Source organism: Zea mays, chromosome 2 (assembly GCF_902167145.1).
Source record: "Zea mays cultivar B73 chromosome 2, Zm-B73-REFERENCE-NAM-5.0, whole genome shotgun sequence".
Taxonomy (NCBI): domain Eukaryota; kingdom Viridiplantae; phylum Streptophyta; class Magnoliopsida; order Poales; family Poaceae; genus Zea; species Zea mays.
In genome coordinates this window covers 44,075,162-44,098,010 of record NC_050097.1, presented here as the reverse complement: position 1 = coordinate 44,098,010, position 22,849 = coordinate 44,075,162, and the positions used below count along the sequence as shown (strand labels likewise).

Genomic DNA, 22,849 nt, shown 5'->3' with positions numbered 1-22,849 from the left:
AAGTGCAAAATTGAAAATCTTCAGAAACAGCTGGCAGAAGCGAAATTAAAGTGTTCAACTACCGAAGCTGACCGAGACGCCAGCGATTACTGGAAGAATCATTGGGAGAAAACAACTGCAGAACTTCGGTCTTCAAAAGAAAGATGTTATGAAAAATCCATGAAATGTGTGGAAACAATTAAGACTAGTTTCGCCAGCGTGGGCACATTTTCGAATGAAAGCAACTTTGTACTGGGAGATCCCGAAGGTCCAATCGACTGGATCAACGGCGAGGCCGAAGCTTTTGAAGAAATTTTGAGTGGCCGTGGGGACATATGCGCCTTCTCGGGTGCTAGGGGGATTGCCACTATCTTGGAGAGAAGAGGCTGTGATCATGTGAAATCCTTGGCGCAAACCGAGGCTGCCCAATCTATTGAGGATATAAAAGACCCCTCGGCCGAAGCAAGCTTAGTCGGTGGAAAATTTTTCACCGACATCTGGGAAAATGGCGGTCGGGAGATGGCTCAAGAAATTATAAGGAAAAGTGAAAAAGGTATTCACGATGCTAGAAAAGTAGCAGAGGCCGCTGAGAAAAGTGCGGATCTCGAGAGGCGAATAGGTATTGACTAATAACTTTTGACTTTATGTTGTAATTTTATGACTTCGGACTTATTTACACTTTGTAACACAGCCGCACTATCTCCTCCCCCAGAGCCCGCCGAGCCATTGGTGAACCCCAAAGCGAAGGGAGATGATGAAATTAGAAAAATGGCCGAAGCTATTATGGATAAAGTTGTTGATCAACTACTAAACGAAGCTACATAAGTAGTTTTAAGAGAAGATTAGCTGTTATTGTAAAGACATTTGGAATGTAATATTTGCTGGACAATATGTGTAATATTTTGTAATTTTGAATGTAATATATAAGCTGTTTATGATTCAACTCTTTACGATGCATGAAACTTTACGTACATACCGTTTTTGAGCCTTCGGCGAAAAAAAAACCTTCCCTTCTTTTCATGCTTCGTGAAGAATATCCATATTCCGTAAAAATATTACAGTTTCCGAAAAAACATTTATGCTTTGTGAACAATGGATCTCCTTTTCATATCGAAGTGACGAAGCTGTATTTCTTGAAAACCTATTTTGTGCCTTGGCACTTCTTCGAAACGATCTCTGAAGCTCAATATTGTAGGTTAACATTGTCTACCTTTCCGAAGGTCCATATTGCATCCCCTTCTTGTGCCATTGATGCAATATGATGTATGATGCTATGCTATGCACATGATGTAATGATGTAATGATATGCAAAATGATATTTGCGCCGAAGGCCTACACACATTCCCCAGTGGAGCACACAATCTTTTTGTCATTTTTTGGTATATCAGCGTTGACTTTTCGCTGTAAGCCTCCCTTAGGAGCTTCTTTGCCTTCTATTTCGGCGGTATCAGCGTTTATTTTTCGTTGTAAGCCTCCTTAGGAGCTTCTTCGCCTTCTATTTCGGCGGTATCAGCATTTATTTTTCGCTGTAAGCTCTGCATTCCCTTTGGAACGACTTTTGAGCAGAAAACTTACGATGCGTTCCCTTAAGAACGACTTTTGTTGCTTCGACAATATCTTGCAATGCATTCCTTCGTCAAGACCTTTAGAACTTCATCGATGTTTGAAGAAGGTATATTCATTATGATAATGACGAAGCTATTACAAGAAATTTAAAACAACAAAAGAACTAAGTTTTCAATGATTGCTCTTTATTGAGAAGGTAAGTGATAACAAATGTAAAAGCTGTTTCAAAGGTAGGATATATCTTAGTAGATGTGCTTTGATTCTGGCACAGTACTGTTGACTGTGCGAGCTTCGGACTGCTCCCTAAAGTCTCTCTGCTGGTGATTATGCTAACTCCCTTCTGGCTGCTGGCTCTGGGGATAAGCGGGTTGCATTGGTGGTGGAGGTGGGGGCTGTTGCCAAGATGCCTGAGGTTGACTTGCCGAAGCAACAGAAACTGCAGGATGGTTACCCACATACTCTGGAATGTATGGTGAGTGGTACGAAGCAGTATGCATAACCTGCTTCGGTTGGCTCTGTTGGGCTGCAGCTTCTGCTATCTCTTTCTGTTTTTGAATGGTGACATGGCACATCCTGGTAGTACGGCCCTTGTCCTCACCACAGAATAGACAGTAAATTTTCCTGGGCTGATCCCCAAACCTTCCTCCGAAGCCCCTTGCGCCTCTACCCCTTGGAGCTGGGGGCCGAGGATAGTTCTGTTGCTGCCCCGAAGCCTAGGAGGAATACTGCGGCCTTTGTTGCTGACTTCCCCTGTCGTCAGTCTGAGTAGAATGGATAGATCTGACGTGCCTAGGGTGGATTCTCCCTTCGAAGCCCCTGGTCATCTCGGAGAACCTATAAGCTTCCTCCCTTCTTTGCCGAAAGTCATTATCTGCTCGGATATATTCATCCATCTTCTGAAGCAATTTCTCCAGGGTCTGAGGGGGTTTCCTGGCGAAGTATTGGGCTATAGGTCCTGGCCGAAGCCCCTTAATCATGGCCTCAATAACAATTTCATTAGGCACTGTTGGCGCCTGCGCCCTCAGTCGGAAGAACCTTTGGACATACGCCTGAAGGTATTCTTCATGATCCTGAGTGCACTGGAACAAAGCTTGAGCGGTGACCGGCTTCATCTGAAACCCTTGAAAGCTGGTGATGAGCATGTCCTTCAGCTTTTGCCACGATGTGATTGTTCCTGGCCGAAGAGAAGAGTACCAGGTCTGTGCAACATTTTTGACTGCCATGACGAAGGATTTCGCCATGACTGCAGTGTTGCCACCATATGAAGATATGGTTGCTTCGTAGCTCATCAGAAATTGCTTCGGATCTGAGTGTCCGTCATACATTGGGAGCTGGGGTGGTTTATAAGACGGGGGCCAAGGTGTAGCCTGCAGTTCAGCTGACAGAGGAGAAGCATCATCAAAAGCAAAATTTCCATGATGGAAATCCTTATACCAGTCATCCTCGTTGACGAAGCCCTCTTGGTGAAGCTCTCTGTACTGGGGCCTCCGGTTCTGCTCATCTTGCGTAAGATGACGAACTTCTTCAGAGGCTTCGTCTATCTGCTTTGAAGATCAGCTAGTCGGGCCATCTTTTCTTTCTTCCTTTGCACTTGTTGATGCAGCATCTCCATGTTCCTGATTTCTTGGTCCAAATCGTCCTCCTGAGGCGTTGGACTGGTGGCCTTCCTCTTCTGGCTTCGGGCTTCCCGAAGAGAAAGGGTCTCCTGGTTCGGGTCCAGTGGTTGCAGAGCAGCAGCCCCTATTGCTGAATCTTTCTTTGGCGGCATGACGAAGGTCGATGCTTGCCGAAGGTGGTCAAAAAGGGTTCACCGGAGGTGGGCGCCAATGTTGGGGACTTGTCCTTAAATGCTATGAATTAAGAACAAGGCAACACAGGAATTGTTAAACGTTAAAGTCCTTCGTCCTTCGAAGCATTATTTCCCATTGGGATATAATGAGTTTCGGACGAAGGTTATGAAGGACATACCTTCATCGTACAACAAATAATGAAGAAGAATTCACATAAAGTATGAGAAATAATATAAACACTTAAATATTATTATTAGCTCATTTCTATTTTATTATTATAGAAATGATAACAAATTACAAATGTACCTTCGACTTGAAGGAAAGCAAAAGTACAAGCGTGACGCAAAAGCGAATGCCAAGTCAGCGTGAACAGTACGGGAGTACTGTTCACCTATTTATAGGCACGGGTCGCAGCCCATGTAAAATTACATCCAGGCCCTTTGCTTTTGACAATAACTCTTTTCCTCTTTAAGTCGGTTTCCTCTTTTCTGCTAACATGCCGAAGCTTCTTTGCGCACAGCTTCGGCTCTCTTCCATCCTTTGTTCTCCTTGTGTTTCTTCATACAGCGATTTTGACTTGTCCGAAGGGTCCATGTCCGAAGGTACCTGTTCATGTATTACACTCCAAAAACATTGTCAAATCATGTTTTTTAGGACCTTCGGAAGCCGAAGGCCCCCAACAATACCTTTCTCCCTGATTTGCACTTCTTACTTAGTTAGCAATCTGAATTCAAACCAATGTGTTGGGCATCTAATCACCAAAACAATTATAGAAATGTCCCAAGGACACATTTCCCTTTCACTTACTTTGTGCCAAACTCCCTAGAGGTAGAAGTACATGACTGGGTAGTCATACCCATCCGCTTCCTCATCAACCTTCTTTATCCAAAGAGTTGCATAGAACTAAGCAATAACCTCATCATTCCATGGATATTCCATTGTCATGATATCCTTCAACCCTTTCTGCTCGCATGCTCTCAGAACCCGAGTCATATCATCATCATTCATACGTTCACAACCTTCCCAATCAATCACTCTATGCCTGATGACTAGGTGCTTTTTCGATAGAATAACAAAATTGTAGAAGTCAACTTGAAAGAGATTCCAGAACCTTGGATCATGAACCCCAGGGTGCTTAAGAGTAAGAGTGGGGTTGGTGAACCTTATCTCCAGGAGAACATCGACTGCCCTCGCGCTGAAGTCAGTCAGGTCCTCATGAGAGCCCCGAGACACATTGGCCCGATGCAGACTAATGCCTCCAACAACAAGATCATCATGAGGTGGAAGATCGATTAAGTCGTCTAGAGAGTCGTCTTCCTAATGAATATGAATACCCCCAGCAGAAGATGCTCCACGGATAGAGCGAGAGGCAGACACCTTATGCCTCCCTCCCTGAGAAGGTTGGGAAGGCCTAGAGGGTCCCTCCCCCTCAATCCTGCCAGACCCTCGACCCCTTTTGGAGAGGGATCGATGAGGAGGAGGAGGAGAGGAACTAGAGATTCCTCATGAATCTCCTTCTCATCACTGATGCTGCTAAAATCAATGGTTGATGGATTCTGATGATGAACTCTAACACCCCTGGTGTTACTATTACTAAAACTTGAGCATAACATCATCAGCATTATCATTTCATATGTTTGATACACCTAGAATGCATTCACTAGGCAAAAATCTCAAACAAGTTGTATTGCTATGGTATCTTTGCAAATAAGACCCTAGTGTAGGGCACTTAACCCTAAATGAGGTTCAGAAGGGTAAAACAAAATCCAAATAGAGAAAACCCTAAAGTTTAAGTAAATTAATCATAGAATATTACTAGAATGGATCTAAGTTACATTCACACCCCTGGAATGCCAAAAACCCTAATAAAGACCCTGGAAAAAACCTAAACTTAAACCCTAGGGGGTTAAGTGCAAAATTAGTGCACTTTTGGACTAATGTGTAAAAACTATGATGTTAAGGCATATAAAGTCATTTGGTTCACATTTATGAAGATTTGCAATTGAAACCCTGAGTTTTGGACCTATTGGCAAAAAGGCCCTATTTGGGTTCTAAGACTAAGTCTGAAAATCAGTGTTTGGGCTCAACTTTGGAGCTTTGTAATTTTCAAATTATAAGGTTTTTGCCCTAGGTCACCACATCAATATTGTAGAGCTATTAAAGGTGAACAACTTTGTTTAAGGGGTTAAGCATTGTTGTTATGAAGAATTGGGAGATAAACCCAAAGTTGGGCTGTCAGTCAGGTTACTAACTGAAAAATGACCATCAGTGTTATTGGTCGAGATTTGGAATTGAAATTATGTATGATCTAGTGCTCAACTGAGTTCAGTTCCTATAGTCAAAATGTAGCTGGTTTGTAAATCTACAACTTTGCTGCAGAGATTTGGGTGAGTTGCCATGAAAACTTTAGAGAAAATCCACCCTAAACTTTGGCTGTTAGGAGCACTGAAGAACATTGCCATGGTACAGTACCCAGGAGGATAAGCTTCAGACCCTCGCCGCCGACGACCAATCCGCGTCGTGATTTGCGCCAGGGTCGGGATGGGCGCGCGGCGTGCATCTCCTCGCAAAGATCTTCTTGATCCCGGTAAGATCGCCGCGGTGGAGCGTGATGATTCCGGCCGCCACGCGGCCACTAATCACTCCGGCCATATCCGGTCATCGGCGCAGCTCCTCTTCGTTCATCCACACCCTCACTGATTTGACCGAGTTACTATCACGGCGGAACGTGGCAAGCTCGTAGGAAAGGATAGCGCTCGACGCCGCCGTTGATCACCAGCTAAGGCCGGCGATGGTTATCACCATGGCCATGACAGTGGCTCACTGCGCCTATAAATCCACCGCATCCTCACCCCCTCCGTTCAAATCAACCGAGCACAACTCTTCGTCTCTAAATTGCGAAGCCGAAGCACCCGCTCCCACCCTCGATTAGCCACCATAGCCGGAGAATCTCCCTTTTCCCCCAAATTGGGTCGCCTCGCCACCGTGGCCAGCCCATTCGGGTAAGGCTCTATCCATCTCGAATGTTGTTTTTGTGGCTCTGCATGCTAGTGAAGCTTACTGTGGCACTAGTTTGCTCAATTCGGCCATGATTTGGCGGGAACGTGTGCTCGTGATCCTGGTTTCCGCCATGATCATGGGCAGACAGTTCCCAATGAAGTTTATGTCAAATTAAAGGATGTTCCTAGATTATCCTTGATCGGTTATGCCTCCCCGATAGTTAACCATAGCAGTCATCGCCGGCCATGGCCGATACAGACCACGTCGAAGACAAACGGCGAGCGCGCCGTGGCTAGGGATGTTTCTAGAGAAGAAATCGAAGTACGACGGTATTTCTGCAAAGTGTTAGTGACTGTTTTAAATAGTGTTTTGGACTCCTTCGGGCTAATAAAAAATGCAGGGACTTATTCGCAAAGTCGTCATCGCGCACGCGGGCGCTCATGGGCGCGTCCCTGTTCCTGTGCAAGCTGGGCCGTTTGGGCTACTTTCGGCCCAGTACTGTTTAAGCTTTTCCCTTTTCTTTTTCTGTAAAACTTTAGAAATCTGTAGAAAATTGTAGAAAAATGGTAAAAATGCCAAACCAATTTTCCTAGGTTCCTTATTTTCCATAGTATTTAATAAAAGTAGTTTCATGATTTTTAGAACCAATAAGAAATTTTGGAGCATTTAAATTAGCCTAAAACATTGTTTCTGGATTTTTTAGAAAATAGATAATAATTCCAAAAATCCCCAAACTTTTTATATGAGCTCAAAACATTATTTAGAAGCCTTGGGTAGAATTTGGTATGATTTGGACCTTGTTTGATACTTAGAGCCCAAAACCCTACCCCCTGCCCTTTGAATTCCTTTACTGACTCTGGAAACCCTAGGTTCTCGGAGAACCGTGAAGGAAAATTATACTCAAGACTTTAGAAAATAAACTTTTACTATCCTTGCATCCTCATGAGCATTACATGGGCATTTATTCTTATATATATATATATATATATATGATTATATCTAGAAAACGAGGAAGAAGTTGAAGTAGAAGAAGAGAAGACTTCGCCACCACCACATACGGAACATCAGGCAGGAAATTACTTTTATTTTGACATTTGTGGATCCGAGCCTGAATCACCTGTAAACCAAGGCAAGCCCCGGTGCATTTGCCACCTCCTTGATGTTTTTAAAATCTTTCTCACTTGCCTGATGCATTAGGTGATAGGAGTTGAGTGCTAAAACAATTCCTGCATTACCTTCCTTGAATTTGATTACCTTCCTTGGAATCCCTGTTTTACAAAAAGGTTTTTCCTATGCTTAGTCTTGCTCTAGCAAAACAAAATGTTTTGTTTTTACAAAAAAAGATGATGTGGCAAAGTGGGAGGGATGTTTTTGAAAATAAAACTTGATGGTGGATCCATCATGGCCATGATGGGTTCAACATCGGAAAAGATGTACCTCTACCAGGTACCAAACTTTGGGTTTGAAATAATTAAGCTGAGACCGGGCGGGTGGACTTGCACGAGAAAGGAGTCTCGGTGTAGTGTCTCCGCCTGAGTCGATTAAGGACCGTGCCGATGTAGGCTTGCTGACCGAGGACCCTTTAACTGGTCACATGCCTCGTCATGGGTAAGCTTTGCCTCGGGCAGGCTAATACTAGAATAAGATAACACGCAATGGGCGTGGAGAGATAGTGAGAGTAGCGTGTACCCTCCGTGGCAAGAGGCTGGATGGTGGTGTAACTGTGCTCTCGGTTGGCGTGAACCTGATCTGGTCTTAAGAACCCTGGTGGTGAGTTGACATATGCAAGGGTTATGTGCTACATATATCGTGTGATTGGAGATCCTCAGCGAGTATAATCGATTCGGATCGCCGTACCTTCGCGGTTATGAAGACTTGGTCACTGACCTATACGTAGATATCCAGTAAAGATGAAGGGTTGTTAAGAAATTGGCTAGTGCAGGTCAAGTGTTTGAACTAGGGTAGAAAGAACTCTAGTTGCAGGTAATCTTACTTAACCTGACAAATTAAAATTGGATTTTTAAGGATCCACTTTAGTAAGCATTTCTGCAAACAGAGCCATTGATTATTGATAAGCCTTACCTTGACTCCCTTAAGCCAGCATACCCTTGAGAGTCTTTTCTTTAGTCGGGTAAGACTTGCTGAGTAATTCCATACTCAGGGTTTTATTCCCCGTTGTTTTTAGGTGAAGAAGCGACAAACTTTTGTTGCTTCTGTTCTAAGGTGGTACCAAAGGAAGAGCACCAGGAATGAAGTTGCGGGAGGAAAGGATCCTCCATAAAAACTTTTTGTTTGATACTTATCGGGAGGAGTTTTTGCCTCCCATGGTTTGTAATAATAATTCTCTGCACTCGTATATTTTATCCTGGATTGTAAATATTTAACTCTATCTTACTTTTAAATAAAACTAAGATATTGTAATTGCTTCCGCACTTCCGCATCTCCGATGATTTGTAATGTCTGCGTGACGGGTGAAACGCTCTTGGGAAAGGTAAGAAAAGCATATACCGAACTTGTCAAGTGATTCAGGGGCACCTGCAGGGTTGTCTGAGGTCCGTTGGACAAGGACAACTGTAGGTGAGCCTAATGACTTGGGAGGTTCCGTCACAGCTGGTATCGGAGCGAAGCCCATCTCTGCAGATATTATGAGGCATCTTCAAAAAGAATTTTCTAAAGACTTATCTAGAAAATTTCTTCCCTTCCTATCTAAGTATCTCTGAAGAGTTTATTTTAAAGACCAGATAGGAAGAGTGCAATGTATAGAAGGTTGAGTCAACTCAGGTTGATTCCGTAATTACACATGCATCATGCTAAGAGTTATGCTAATAAGATTCCCCCTTTAGAAAGATGCCGCCACGTACAAGGAAGACTGCACGCAAGTCAACCGGGTCGATCGGTGTACCTCGTCACCAACTTGCCCCGAGACATGACGACAGCAGTAGTGGGAGCAACGATCCGATTGGAGATCTGGAAGCACAAGTTAATCAGCTTCAAACAGAACTCCATCGCAGGAATAACATATGGGTCGCGGATGGTGAGAGGATCAATGAATTGAGAAGCGACATCCGCCACCTGCAAGACCAGCTAGCGGATTGGGATCTAGCACTTGACTGGGTTGTGAGCTCTCGTTCACTAGCCTAGGCAAAGGAAGCTAGAGCTCAAGCCCGCATAGAAGAGCTTAGCTCAGCTGTTGATAACTTGCAGGTATATTGTAATACATTACATGAAGAAGTTCATGTATTGTATTCACAATTACACCCGAACGTTCCCGTGGATCCTGTCTAGATGGGAGCCGGACCATCTGGAACGGCAGGAGAAGCCTTTGGAGGAGAACTGGACCTTTTCAGGCCCCCTCCTTCAATGAATTTGGTCGACCAGTGGTCTCCTACGTCCGACAGCGAGGCTACCAAGAGTGACAAGAAGCAGGAATAGTATAGTGTAGAAGTAGTACTCTTGTGTAATAGGGGGTGCAATCCTATTGTAAAGTACGAGTCTGTAACATTACATTTTTAAGTAATGTGAAATGGATGGTTTGTATGGCATATCATACTGCTCCAAATGTTCTTTGCCTCAGATGCCTTCCAGGACTCGCGCTCAGGATGGGGCTGGTACCTCCCATGGGAGGGAAGCGACCCCGAATCCACCTCCAGTACCCCCGACACTTGCCGAGGCCATCAGTGCCTTGGTAAACGCTACAGCAGACAATACCCGCTTCCTGCGGGAGATGGCAGGTCAACAACTTCAACAACAAGGCAGGCGGGCCTATCCGCAAGGCCCTCGTGAGACATCTTATCTGGACTTCTCTGAGACGCGCCCTCCGTTGTTCGTCAAAGCAGAGGACCCTCTCGAAGCGGATGAATGGATCCGCGTCATTGAACAGAAGTTTGGGCTCCTTCGGTGTTCAGAGGTTCAAAAGCCCCTATTCGCAGCCCAACAATTATGTGGCCCTGTCAGCACATGGTGGGGAAATTTTATAGCCGTTCAACCGGCTGATCATCAAGTAACTTGGGATGAGTTTAAGTTGGCCTTCAGAGAGCATTATATACCTGAAGGAGTTCTCCACATGAAGCAGGAAGAGTTCATGAAGTTGAAACAAGGCGGAGATACTGTCACCCAGTATATCAATAAATTTAATCACTTATCCCAGTATGCAATCGATCAAGTCAACACCGACATAAAGAAGAGGAACTGTTTCATGAGAGGCTTGAGTGATCGGATGCAAAGAAAGATGGCTACCTGCATCGACCTTACTTATGGAAGGGCTGTAAGCACACCACTGGCAGTCGAAGCTAAATATGCAAGTTCCGGAAAATCCAAGGGAGTTGGAGGCGACAGGCCCAACCAGGGGCCTGAAAAGAGACAAAGGTTGGTCATCCGACCTTTCAATCAAAATCATTCTTCATCATGCCCACCCTCCTTCCCTTTCAAGCAACCAGTGTTCATCCGTCCTACCCTACCCCCACTGCTACAAATCAGTCGGGTGCCCCTGGCACTCGTTTCCCTTCTCTTCCCAGCTCGTCAACAGGTTGCTTCAACTGTGGAAAGTCCGGGCATTTCATTAAAGACTGTCCATACCCGATGCAGAATCAGTCAAATAATCAACAGAGTTTTGGGAGTTCTAAGGGAAATGCGGCAACCAATACTGCGGCCAAAAATACACGGAAAACAGGACGGATCTATTACACTCAAGTGGCCACAACACCGGAAGGCGAACCGGTGATGATGGGTACGTTCCTCGTAGCCAACCACCCTGCACTTATTATCTTTGATTCGGGTGCATCACATACTTTCATAAGCAAAAAGTTCATGGAGAAATATTGCATTCCATATACTGAATCAAGGGAAGGGTTTAAAATACATTCGCCTGGGGGACAAATATTTACCAAAGAAGTGGCTTATCAAGTGCCCGTAACATTGGCTGGACTGGACTTTCTTACTAATATGATTGTTCTGAAAGGCCAAGACATAGATGTAATTTTGGGCATGAATTGGTTAGCCCAACATAAAGCTATTCTCAATACTGATCTGAGAACAATCAGGTTGAGTTATGGCCAAGAAGAAATTCTTTTGTCTATCCCCGTAGCCATTCTAGCTAGACCAACTGGCAGAGTGTATGAAGCCATCATACCAAAGATCAAAGATATTCCGGTAGTATGTGAGTTCCCAGACGTCCTTCCAAAAGATTTGCCTGGATTGCCACCCGAAAGAGATGTAGAATTTGTAATTGAGTTGAAGCCCGGTACGGCTCCTATTTCTAGAAGATCGTACCGAATGCCTCCAAATGAGCTGGCAGAACTTAAGACCCAATTACAAGATCAACTTGAGAAGGGATTCATCTGGCCAAGCTCGTCACCATGGGGTTGTCCAGCCATCTTCATCAAGAAGAAGGACCAAACACTTCGAATGTGTGTGGATTATAGACCCCTTAATGAGGTTACTATCAAGAATAAGTATCCTCTTCCTCGGATTGATATTTTGTTTGATCAACTAACTGGAGCGAGGGTATTTTCCAAAATTGATCTCAGGCCGGGCTATCATCAGATCCGTATCAGGCCCGAGGATATACCCAAGACCGCATTCACTACACGGTATGGATTGTTTGAATATCTGGTTATGTCTTTCGGACTGACGAATGCTCCTGCCCACTTCACATATCTGATGAACTTGGTATTTATGCCCGAGTTGGATAAGTTTGTGGTGGTCTTCATCGATGATATCTTAATATACTCCAAGAATGAAGAGGAGCATGCTCAGCACTTGCGGATTGTATTAACGCGCTTGAGAGAACATCAGTTATATGCTAAGTTCAGTAAATGCGCGTTCTGGCTGGAAGAAATCCAATTTTTGGGACATGTGTTATCTGCCAAGGGGATTAAGGTAGATCCTAGCAAAGTCAAGGATATTTTTGAGTGGAAACCCCAACCACTGTTTATCAAGTCCGAAGTTTCCTGGGACTAGCTGGCTATTACCGCCGATTTATACCGGATTTTTCTAAGCTTGTGAAACCAATCACGAGTTTATTAAAGAATGAGATAAAATTCAATTGGTCTTCAAATTGTAATGAAGCCTTTGAGAAATTGAAGATGTTATTAACCACTGCTCCGGTATTGGCTCAACCGGACATTAATAAGCCCTTTGATGTGTATTGTGACGCATCAGGCAGTGGTCTCGGCTGTGTATTAATGCAAGAAGGCTGAGTAATAGCTTATGCTTCAAGGCAGTTGCGCCGGCATGAGGAGCATTATCCAACTCATGATCTGGAGCTAGCTGCAGTGGTTCATGCCCTGAAGATCTGGCGTCATTATCTGCTAGGTAATATCTGTCACATTTATACAGATCATAAAAGCTTGAAGTATATCTTCACCCAGTTAGAGTTGAACATGAGACAAAGGCGATGGCTTGAGCTTATTAAGGACTATGAATTGGAAATTCATTATCACCCAGGCAAGGCCAATGTAGTGGCAGATGCACTTAGCCATAAGGTTTCCTGTCACTGTCTTACTGTGAAGACCTCTGACAATACACTATGCCAGGAGATGGAGAAGTTAAACCTGGGAATGATCCAACACGGAGCCTTAAGTCAACTAAAGCTTGAGTCAGTCCTTTTACAAAGGATAATGGATGCTCAAAAGGATAATGAGGGTATGAAACACATCCATGAGAAAATAGAGGTCGGAAAAGCCAAATGTTTCAGAAAGGATGATCAAGGCATTGTATGGTTCAACAACCGCATAGTTGTGCCGAAGAATGAAGAGCTCCACCAGCAAATTTTGGATGAAGCACATCTTAGTCGCTATTCTATTCATCCCGGAAGCACTAAGATGTATCATGATCTAAAGCAACATTATTGATGGACAAAGATGAAAATTGAAATTGCACGCTATGTGGCAAGATGTGACACCTGCAGATGTGTCAAGGCCATACACATGAAGGTTGCTGGGCCATTGCAATCATTACCGATTCCAACATGGAAATGGGAGGATATTAGTATGGAATTTATTGTAGGATTACCTAGGACCACCAAAGGGTATGATTCTATCTGGGTTATCGTAGATCGACTTACGAAGATTGCCCACTTCCTTCCAGTCAGGGTAAAGTATACAGTGGCCACGTATGCAGAACTATACATTGCCCGTATTCTCAGTTTGCATGGTGTTCCGAAGACTATAGTGTCGGATCGTGGACCGCAATCCGTGTCCAAATTTTGGGAAGAACTTCACAAGGCTTTGGATACTAAGTTGCTCCATAGTTTGGCCTATCATCCTCAAACCAGTGGACAGACTGAGAGGGTAAATCAAATACTTGAAGATATGTTACGGGCTTGTGCTTTGGAATTTCCACAAAAATGGGATGATTGTTTACCATTAGCGGAGTTCTCATATAATAATAGCTATCAAGAAAGTATTAAGATGGCACCCTTCGAAGCTTTATATGAACGACGATGTCGTACTCCGTTAAATTGGTCTGAACCAGGTGAAAGAAGCTTCTTCAGACCTGATATGGTAAAAGAGACCGAAGAAAAAGTTCAGCGAATAATTCATAATTTGAAGAAAGCTCAAGCTCGTCATAAGGGTTATGCAGACAAGCGACGACAACCCTTGTACTTTCTAGTTGGAGATTATGTCTACCTGAAAGTTTCACCGATGAAGGGGGTATCACGTTTCGGGGTTAAAGGGAAGCTTGCACCCCAGTATATTGGCCCTTTTCCTGTACTCGAACAATATGGACCAGTGGCATACCGACTTCAGTTACCCGAAACCTTGTCTGCAGTACATAATGTGTTCCACGTGTCTCAATTGAAGAAGTGTCTTCGGGTTCCCGATTGAACCGTTGACGTAACGGATGTTGCCCTAGAACCAGACTTGACATATTCTGAGCACCCTATTTGAGTCTTGGATCAAAAGGACAGAATTACCCGAAGAAAAACTCTCAAGTTTTACAAGATACAGTGGAACTAGCATTCAGAAGATGAGGCTACATGGGAAACTCAGGACTTTTTAGAAAAGAATTTCCCAGGCTTTTTACCCTCATGTAATTTGTAAAGTGTATACAATTGTTGTAAAGGAGTGAGCCCCAAACCACCCCTGCCTTGTACCAAGAATAAGGAAATAAAGACAAGTCGTGTTTCCTTTTCCATTACTTACCCTAGGACTTTTAATCTCGGGACAAGATTCTTTTATGGGGGGAAGGATGTAACACCCCTGGTGTTACTGTTACTAAAACTTGAGCATAACATCATCAGCATTAGCATTTCATATGTTTGATACACCTAGAATGCATTCACTAGGCAAAAATCTCAAACAAGTTGTATTGCTATGGTATCTTTGCAAATAAGACCCTAGTGTAGGGCACTTAACCATAAATGAGGTTCAGAAGGGTAAAACAAAATCCAAATAGAGAAAACCCTAAAGTTTAAGTAAATTAATCATAGAATATTACTAGAATGGATCTAAGTTACATTCACACCCCTGGAATGCCAAAAACCCTAATAAGGACCCTAGAAAACCCTAAACTTAAACCCTAGGGGGTTAAGTGCAAAATTAGTGCACTTTTGGACTAAAGTGTAAAAACTATGATGTTAAGGCATATAAAGTCATTTCGTTCACATTTATGAAGATTTGCAATTCAAACCCTGAGTTTTGGACCTATTGGCAAAAAGGCCCTATTTGGGTTCTAAGACTAAGTCTGAAAATCAGTGTTTGGGCTCAACTTTGGAGCTTTGTAATTTTCAAATTATAAGGTTTTTGCCCTAGGTCACCACATCAATATTGTAGAGCTATTAAAGGTGAACAACTTTGTTTAAGGGGTTAAGCATTGTTGTTATGAAGAATTGGGAGATAATTAAACCCAAAGTTGGGCTGTCAGTCGGGTTACTGACTGAAAAATGACCACCAGTGTTATTGGTCGAGCTTTGGAATTGAAATTATGTATGATCTAGTGCTCAACTGAGTTCAGTTCCTATAGTCGAAATGTAGCTGGTTTGTAAATCTACAACTTTGCTGCAGAGATTTGGGTGAGTTGCCATGGTACAGTGCCCGGGAGGATAAGCTTCAGACCCTCGTCGCCGACGACCAATCCGCGCCGTGATTTGCGCTAGGGTCGGGATGGGCGCGCGACGTGCATCTCCTCGCAAAGATCTTCTTGATCCGAGTAAGATCGCCGCGGTGGAGCGTGATGATTCCGGCCGCCACGCGACCACTAATCACTCCGGCCATATCCGGTCATCGGCGCCGCTCCTCTTCGTTCATCCACGCCCACACTGATTTGACCGCGTTACTGTCGCGGCGGAACGTGGCAAGCTCGTAGGAAAGGATAGCGCTCGACGCCGCCGTTGATCGCCAGCTAAGGCCGGCGATGGTTATCACCATGGCCATGGCAGTGGCTCACTGCGCCTATAAATTCACCGCATCCTCACCCCTCCGTTCAAATCAACCGAGCACAGCTCTTCGTCTCTAAATTGCGAAGCCAAAGCACCCGCTCCCACCCTCGATTAGACACCATAGCCAGAGAGTCTCCCTTTTCCCCCAAATTGGGTCGTCGCGCCACCGTGAACAGCTCGACCGTGGCCAGCCCATTCGGGTAAGGCTCTGTCCATCTCGAATGTTGTTTTTGTGGCTCTGCATGCTAGTGAAGCTTATCGTGGCACTCGTTTGCTCAATTCGACCATGATTTGGCGGGAACACGTGCTCGTGATCCCGGTTTCCGCCATGATCGTGGGTAGACAGTTCCCAGTGAAGTTTATGTCAAATTAAAGGATGTTCCTAGATTATCCTTGATCGGTTATGCCTCCCGATAGTTAACCATAGCAATCATCGCCGGCCATGGTCGGTACAGACCACGTCGAAGACAAACGGCGAGTGCGCCGTGGCCAGGGATGTTTCTAGAGAAGAAATAGAAGTACGAGGGTATTTCTGCAAAGTGTCAGTGACTGTTTTAAATAGTGTTTTTGGACTCCTTCGGGCTAATAAAAAAATACAGGGACTTATTCACAAAGTCGTCGTCGCGCGCGCGGGCGCACGTGGGCGCGTCCCTGTTCCTGTGCAAGCTGGGCCGTTTGGGCTACTTTCGGCCCAGTACTGTTTAAGCTTTTTCCTTTTCTTTTTCTATAAAACTTGAGAAATCTGTAGAAAATTGTAGAAAATGGTAAAAATGTCAAACAATTTTCCTAGGTTCCTTATTTTCCATAGTATTTAATAAAAGTATTTTTATAATTTTTAGAACCAATAAGAAATTTTGGAGCATTTAAATTAGCCTAAAACATTGTTTCTCGATTTTTAGAAAATAGATAATAATTCCAAAAATCCCCAAACTTTTTATATGAGCTCAAAACATTATTTAGAAGCCTTGGGTAGAATTTGGTATGATTTGGACCTTGTTTGATACTTAGAGCCCAAAACCCTACCCCCTGCCCTTTGAATTCCTTTACTGACTCCGGAAACCCTAGGTTCTCGGAGAACCGTGAAGGAAAATTATACTCAAGACTTTAGAAAATAAACTTTTACTATCATTGCATCCTCATGAGCATTACATGGGCATTCATTCTTATATATATATATGATTATATCTAGAAAACGAGGAAGAAGTTGAAGTAGAAGAAGAGAAGACTTCGCCAGCACCACCTGCGGAACATCAGGCACGAAATTACTTTTATTTTGACATCTGTGGATCCGAGCCTGAATCACCTGTAAACCAAGGCAAGCCCCGTGCATTTGCCACCTCCTTGATATTTTTAAAATCTTTCTCACTTGCTTGATGCATAAGGTGATAGGAGTTGAGTGCTAAAACAATTCCTGCATTACCTTCCTTGAATTTGATTACCTTCCTTGGAATCCCTGTTTTACAAAAAGGTTTTTCCTATGCTTAGTCTTGCTCTAGCAAAACAAAATGTTTTGTTTTTACAAAAAGATGATGTGGCAAAGTGGGAGGGATATTTTTGAAATAAAACTTGATGGTGGATCCATCATGGCCATGATGGGTTCAACATCGGAAAAGATGTACCTCTGCCAGGTACCAAACTTTGGGTTTGAAATAATTAAGGTGAGACCGGGCGGGTGGACTTGCACGAGAAAGGAGTCTCGATGTAGTGTCTCAGTCTGAGTCGATTAAGGACCGTGTCGATGTAGGCTTGCTGACCGAGGACCCTTTAACTGGTCACATGCCTCGTCATGGGTAAGCTTTGCCTCGGGCAGACTAATACCAGAATAAGATAACACGCAATGGGCGTGGAGAGATGGCGAGAGTAGCGTGTACCCTCCGTGGCAAGAGGCTGGACGGTGGTGTAACTGTGCTCTCGGTTGGCGTGAACCTGATCTAGTCTTAAGAACCCCGGTGGCGTGTTGACATATGTAAGGGTTAAGTGCTACATATGTCGTGTGATTGGAGATCCTCAGCTGAGTATAATCGATTCGGATCACCGTACCTTCGCGGTTATGAAGACTTGGTCACTGACCTATACGTAGAAATCCAGTAAAGATGAAGGGTTGTTAAGAAATTGGCTAGTGCAGGTCAAGTGTTTGAACTAGGGTAGAAATAACTCTAGTTGCAGGTAATCTTACTTAACCTGACAAATTAAAATTGGATTTTTAAGGATCCACTTTAGTAAGCATTTCTGCAAATAGAGTCATTGATTATTGATAAGCCTTACCTTAACTCCCTTAAGCCAGCATACCCTTGAGAGTCTTTTCTTTAGTCGAGTAAGACTTGCTGAGTAATTCCATACTCAGGGTTTTATTCCCCGTTGTTTTTAGGTGAAGAAGCGACAAACTTTTGTTGCTTCTGTTCTAAGGTGGTACCAAAGGAAGAGCACCAGGAATGAAGTTGTGGGAGGAAAGGATCCTCCATAAAAACTTTTTGTTTGATACTTATCGGGAGGAGTTTTTGCCTCCCATGGTTTGTAATAATAATTCTCTGCACTCGTATATTTTATCCTGGTCTGTAAATATTTAACTCTATCTTACTTTTAAATAAAACTAAGATATTGTAACTGCTTTCGCACTTCCGCATCTCCGATGATTTGTAATGTCTGCGTGACGGGTGAAACGCTCTTGGGAAAGGTAAGAAAAGCAGATACCGAACTTGTCAAGTGATTCGGGGGCACCTGCAGGGTTGTCTGAGGTCCGTTGGACAAGGACAACTGTAGGTGAGCCTAATGACTTGGGAGGTTCCGTCACATGAACCATCTTGAAATAGATGAATAAACAAAGTATGAGATGGAATTGTTCAAGGTATGAAACATCATATGCAAAGGAGGTGTGAGTGGCAGGGTCAGTTCAACCGTTCATATGAATAGTTCAACTGGATATGAACACAACACATAATCTACCTTAACAAATGCATACAACAAGGCTAAACTTCTTCAAGAAAGTGTTCCATATGCATACAAACATAGATCGGGGCAAAAGAGTAAAAATGGAGAGTTACCTTGATCTAAGAATCTGGACGATGAATTGCAACCAAAGTGGTGGAAATGGAGGAGGATCTCCCTAGGAGTAATCCCTCCAAGTTTCAAGAGATTTGAGTGGGTGGATTTGAGGGATTTTGAGGGGAAAAAGATAGAAAAGAGAGAGGGCTCAGGTCTAGAGGCGACTAGGCTGGAGGAGTTGAAGTGGGGGGAGAGAGAAGAGGGGGCGCGGGATAAAAACCCTGGGCACCACTAGTAGAAACCGGTTGTACCGGGGGTCAGGGCCAATTCAACCGCCTCCTGTCAGAGATGCCTAATTGTTAGACTGGCAGCAGGGCAAGCTGACAGGAGCAGAGCAAGTGAGTCAGAAAAGTTGTCAGTTGACTTTGTCCAGGGGCATGTTGAACCACCCCTAGGGGCCAGCTGAACCAGTTTTGGCCAGAGAAGAACTCAGCTGACCCTAGTTGTGCTGAAGCTCAACTAGATTGAACTAAAGTTCAACTGGTTTTCACCAGTGAACTTCAAGAAGATTGAGATTTTTATATGGCAATTATTATGCCATTCTCAATCAAAGTTAGGGATTTATAGATAGAAATATATGTTTTTATATAGTTTTAAAATTCAACCAAACATACAATCTATCTCAAACAATTTTGTGTGCAAGCCTTCAAGAGACGTTACGAGAATCTAAAATATTTAGTTCACTCCTAAGAAAGAAAAATCTAGTCTCACCATGAGGTTTGGTGAATATATCAGCTAGTTGATTTTTGGTCTTTACATAACATAATTCAATATCTCCTTTGGCTTTGTGGTCTCTCAATAAATGATGTCTAATATCAATGTGTTTAGTTTTAGAGTGTCGCACGGGATAGTTTGCAAGTTTAATGTCACTCTCATTGTCACAAAGTAGCAGAATTCTATTAAACTCGCAACCAAAGTCCTCGTGGTGTTTTTTCGATAGCAACTGGGCACAACATGCACTAGCTGATATGTACTCAGCTTCTGTAGAGCGAGTGCAACACAATTTTGTTTCTTAGAACTCCATGACACCAAGGACTATCCAAAGAATTGGCAAGTCTCCGTGGTGTTTTTTCGATCTACTTTGCAACCGGCAGAATCTGAGTCAGAGTAGCCAAGTAAATCGAAAAAGAAGCCTTTAGGATACCAAAGTCCTAGTTTTGGGTGTGAACTAGATATATTAAGATTATCTTAACAGCAACTAAATGACACTCTTTCGGGTTAACTTAAAAGCGAACACACATGCACACACTTAACATTATGTCAGGTCTAGATGAACATATGTAAAGTAGTGAACCTATCATGGATCTATAGAGCTTTTGATTGACATATTTACCTTCTTCATTTAGGCCGAGATGACCATTTGAAGCCATTGTAATCTTGGTAGGCTTCACCTTTTTCGTGCCAAACTTCTTCAACATGTCTTGTGTGTACTTGGTCTGGCACATAAAAGTTCTTTCCTTTACTGTTTCACTTGAAACCTTAGAAAGAACTTGAGCTCATACATCATAGACATTTCAAACCTATTTGTCATGACCCAACTAAATTCCTCACAAAGCTTATCATCGGTACATGTGTCACATGGGATCAAACCAACAACCTCTATCTCATCGATCAGCAACATCTCCTCTCTCCAGGCCACTTGTTGAGTGTCAGGTGGAGTTAATCTCGTGACGGCTCCGACCTACGAGTCCCCGTGGAGCTGCCAAAGGACTCCTCTCCGCCCCGTGGCCAAAGACCAAAGCTCTACGATTTCTTCTTCCTATCCTATGGTGCTCGAAGCTTAAGATCATATGGGATGGGAGTCTGCCCAGAGCATTTCTAGGTGCCGAGGTTGGAGGAGACTCCAGCTCCATGTGTTGCATGCATCTTACCACACGAGTAACAGTAGAAAGGCAGCTTATCAAACTGAATTTCAACCACTCCGGTTTTGACTCCTAGGATCAGTAACCTAGCTAACCGGCGCACTAGCCCCCCGGTGTTCTTTGATGTCTTTGCTGCTGAATCTGATCTGCTCGTTTGTACCGTGTCCCAGCCTCCCAGGCGTCGACCCGTCTTTTGCATACCACGTCGAACTCGACCCCCCATCCAGAACGATCGATTGATCTCCGCGATCCATTGCACAAGGCATGACCCGACAAGCCGTAACAGGGGAGGGGCGGGCGGGCGGGCACGGAAAATGGGCCACACGTTGATCGCGCAGGAGGGCGGCCATCGACAGCCATTCGTCGGCCATGCTATCCGAAATCTGATCCCTCCCCGAATCCCGACCTCACGATCCCCGATCGCGGCCACGCGCACCACAAACGCGCGCGCCCCCAATCCGCCAACTCGTATCGTATATACGCGCCCGCTTGTTGGCTAGCATCGTCATCTTGTCTTGATCCTCTGGTCCGTGGCCATGGCGTCGTCCATGCTCTCCGCTACCACCGTGCCACTCCAGCAGGTATGCCTCTCGTGCCGCGTCTCTCTCTCCACCCGTGCTGCTACGTAGGATCAATGGTTTGCTTGCACTCTAGCTGCTCCACCGGACAAGCGAGTAGTGATGGTTCTTTGATGTTGTACTCCAGGGGGGCGGCCTGTCCGAGTTCTCCGGGCTCAGGAGCTCCGCGTCGCTGCCCATGCGCCGGAATGCCACCTCCGACGACTTCATGTCCGCCGTCTCCTTCAGGACCCACGCGGTACGTGCCTGCCCCGGCCGATCGATCCACCCTCATGCAGCCGCGTAGGAAAGTAGCTTTGTATCGTATTGCACGTACGGCCGGCTTTGGGGATTCACACGTGTGTGTATGCGCTGCTGCTGCCTGGCTTGCTCGCTCGCTCGCTCGTGCATCACATCAACAACCAGGTCGGCACGAGCGGCGGGTCGCGGCGGGCGCCGACGGAGGCGAAGCTGAAGGTGGCCATCAACGGGTTCGGCCGCATCGGGCGCAACTTCCTGCGGTGCTGGCACGGGCGCGGCGACGCCTCGCCCCTCGACGTCATCGCCATCAACGACACCGGCGGTGTCAAGCAGGCGTCCCACCTGCTCAAGTACGACTCCACGCTCGGCATCTTCGACGCCGACGTCAAGCCCGTCGGCGACAACGCCATCTCCGTCGACGGCAAGGTCATCAAGGTCGTGTCCGACCGCAACCCCAGCAACCTGCCGTGGGGCGAGCTCGGCATCGACCTCGTCATCGAGGGCACCGGCGTCTTCGTCGACCGCGAGGGCGCGGGGAAGCACATCCAGGCGGGGGCCAAGAAGGTGCTCATCACGGCGCCCGGCAAGGGCGACATCCCCACCTACGTCGTCGGCGTCAATGCCGACCAGTACAACCCCGACGAGCCCATCATCAGCAACGCCTCCTGCACCACCAACTGCCTCGCGCCATTCGTCAAGGTGCTCGACCAAAAGTTCGGTGCGTATCGATCTTCTTCACTCAACTCGAGTCGAGCGCCGCAAACTTGATGCTCCCTCCTTGTGATTATTGCAAATCGGACAAACCTATAATAACGGTGTATATATATATATATATATATATATGCATGGATCAAGGCATCATCAAGGGCACCATGACCACCACCCACTCCTACACCGGCGACCAGAGGCTGCTGGACGCGAGCCACCGCGACCTGCGCCGCGCCCGCGCCGCCGCGCTCAACATCGTGCCCACGTCCACCGGCGCCGCCAAGGCCGTCTCGCTGGTGCTCCCCAACCTCAAGGGCAAGCTCAACGGGATCGCGCTCCGGGTGCCCACCCCGAACGTCTCCGTCGTCGACCTCGTCGTGCAGGTCTCCAAGAAGACCCTCGCCGAGGAGGTGAACCAGGCGTTCCGCGACGCCGCGGCCAACGAGCTCACGGGCATCCTCGAGGTCTGCGACGTGCCGCTCGTGTCCGTCGACTTCAGGTGCTCCGACGTCTCCTCCACCATCGACGCCTCCCTCACCATGGTCATGGGCGACGACATGGTCAAGGTCATCTCCTGGTACGACAACGAGTGGGGCTACTCGCAGAGGGTCGTCGACCTCGCTGACATCTGCGCCAACCAGTGGAAGTGAAGCGTTGCATTGTAATAGCACTTTGTAACTCCTCACCCTCCACAGGGCTTTGGGA

General features: G+C 45.4%; 1 protein-coding gene across 1 annotated transcript; it reads left to right on the top strand.

Moving 5' to 3' along the window:
- Positions 1 to 21,154: 21,154 nt before the first annotated feature.
- LOC542368 (glyceraldehyde-3-phosphate dehydrogenase 1) lies at positions 21,155 to 22,794 on the top strand. The gene is given in 4 exon segments (NM_001111944.1): positions 21,155 to 21,199; positions 21,324 to 21,434; positions 21,602 to 22,154; positions 22,292 to 22,794. Coding segments are annotated over 4 exon segments (1,212 nt in total).
- The last annotated feature ends 55 nt before the right edge of the window (positions 22,795 to 22,849 follow it).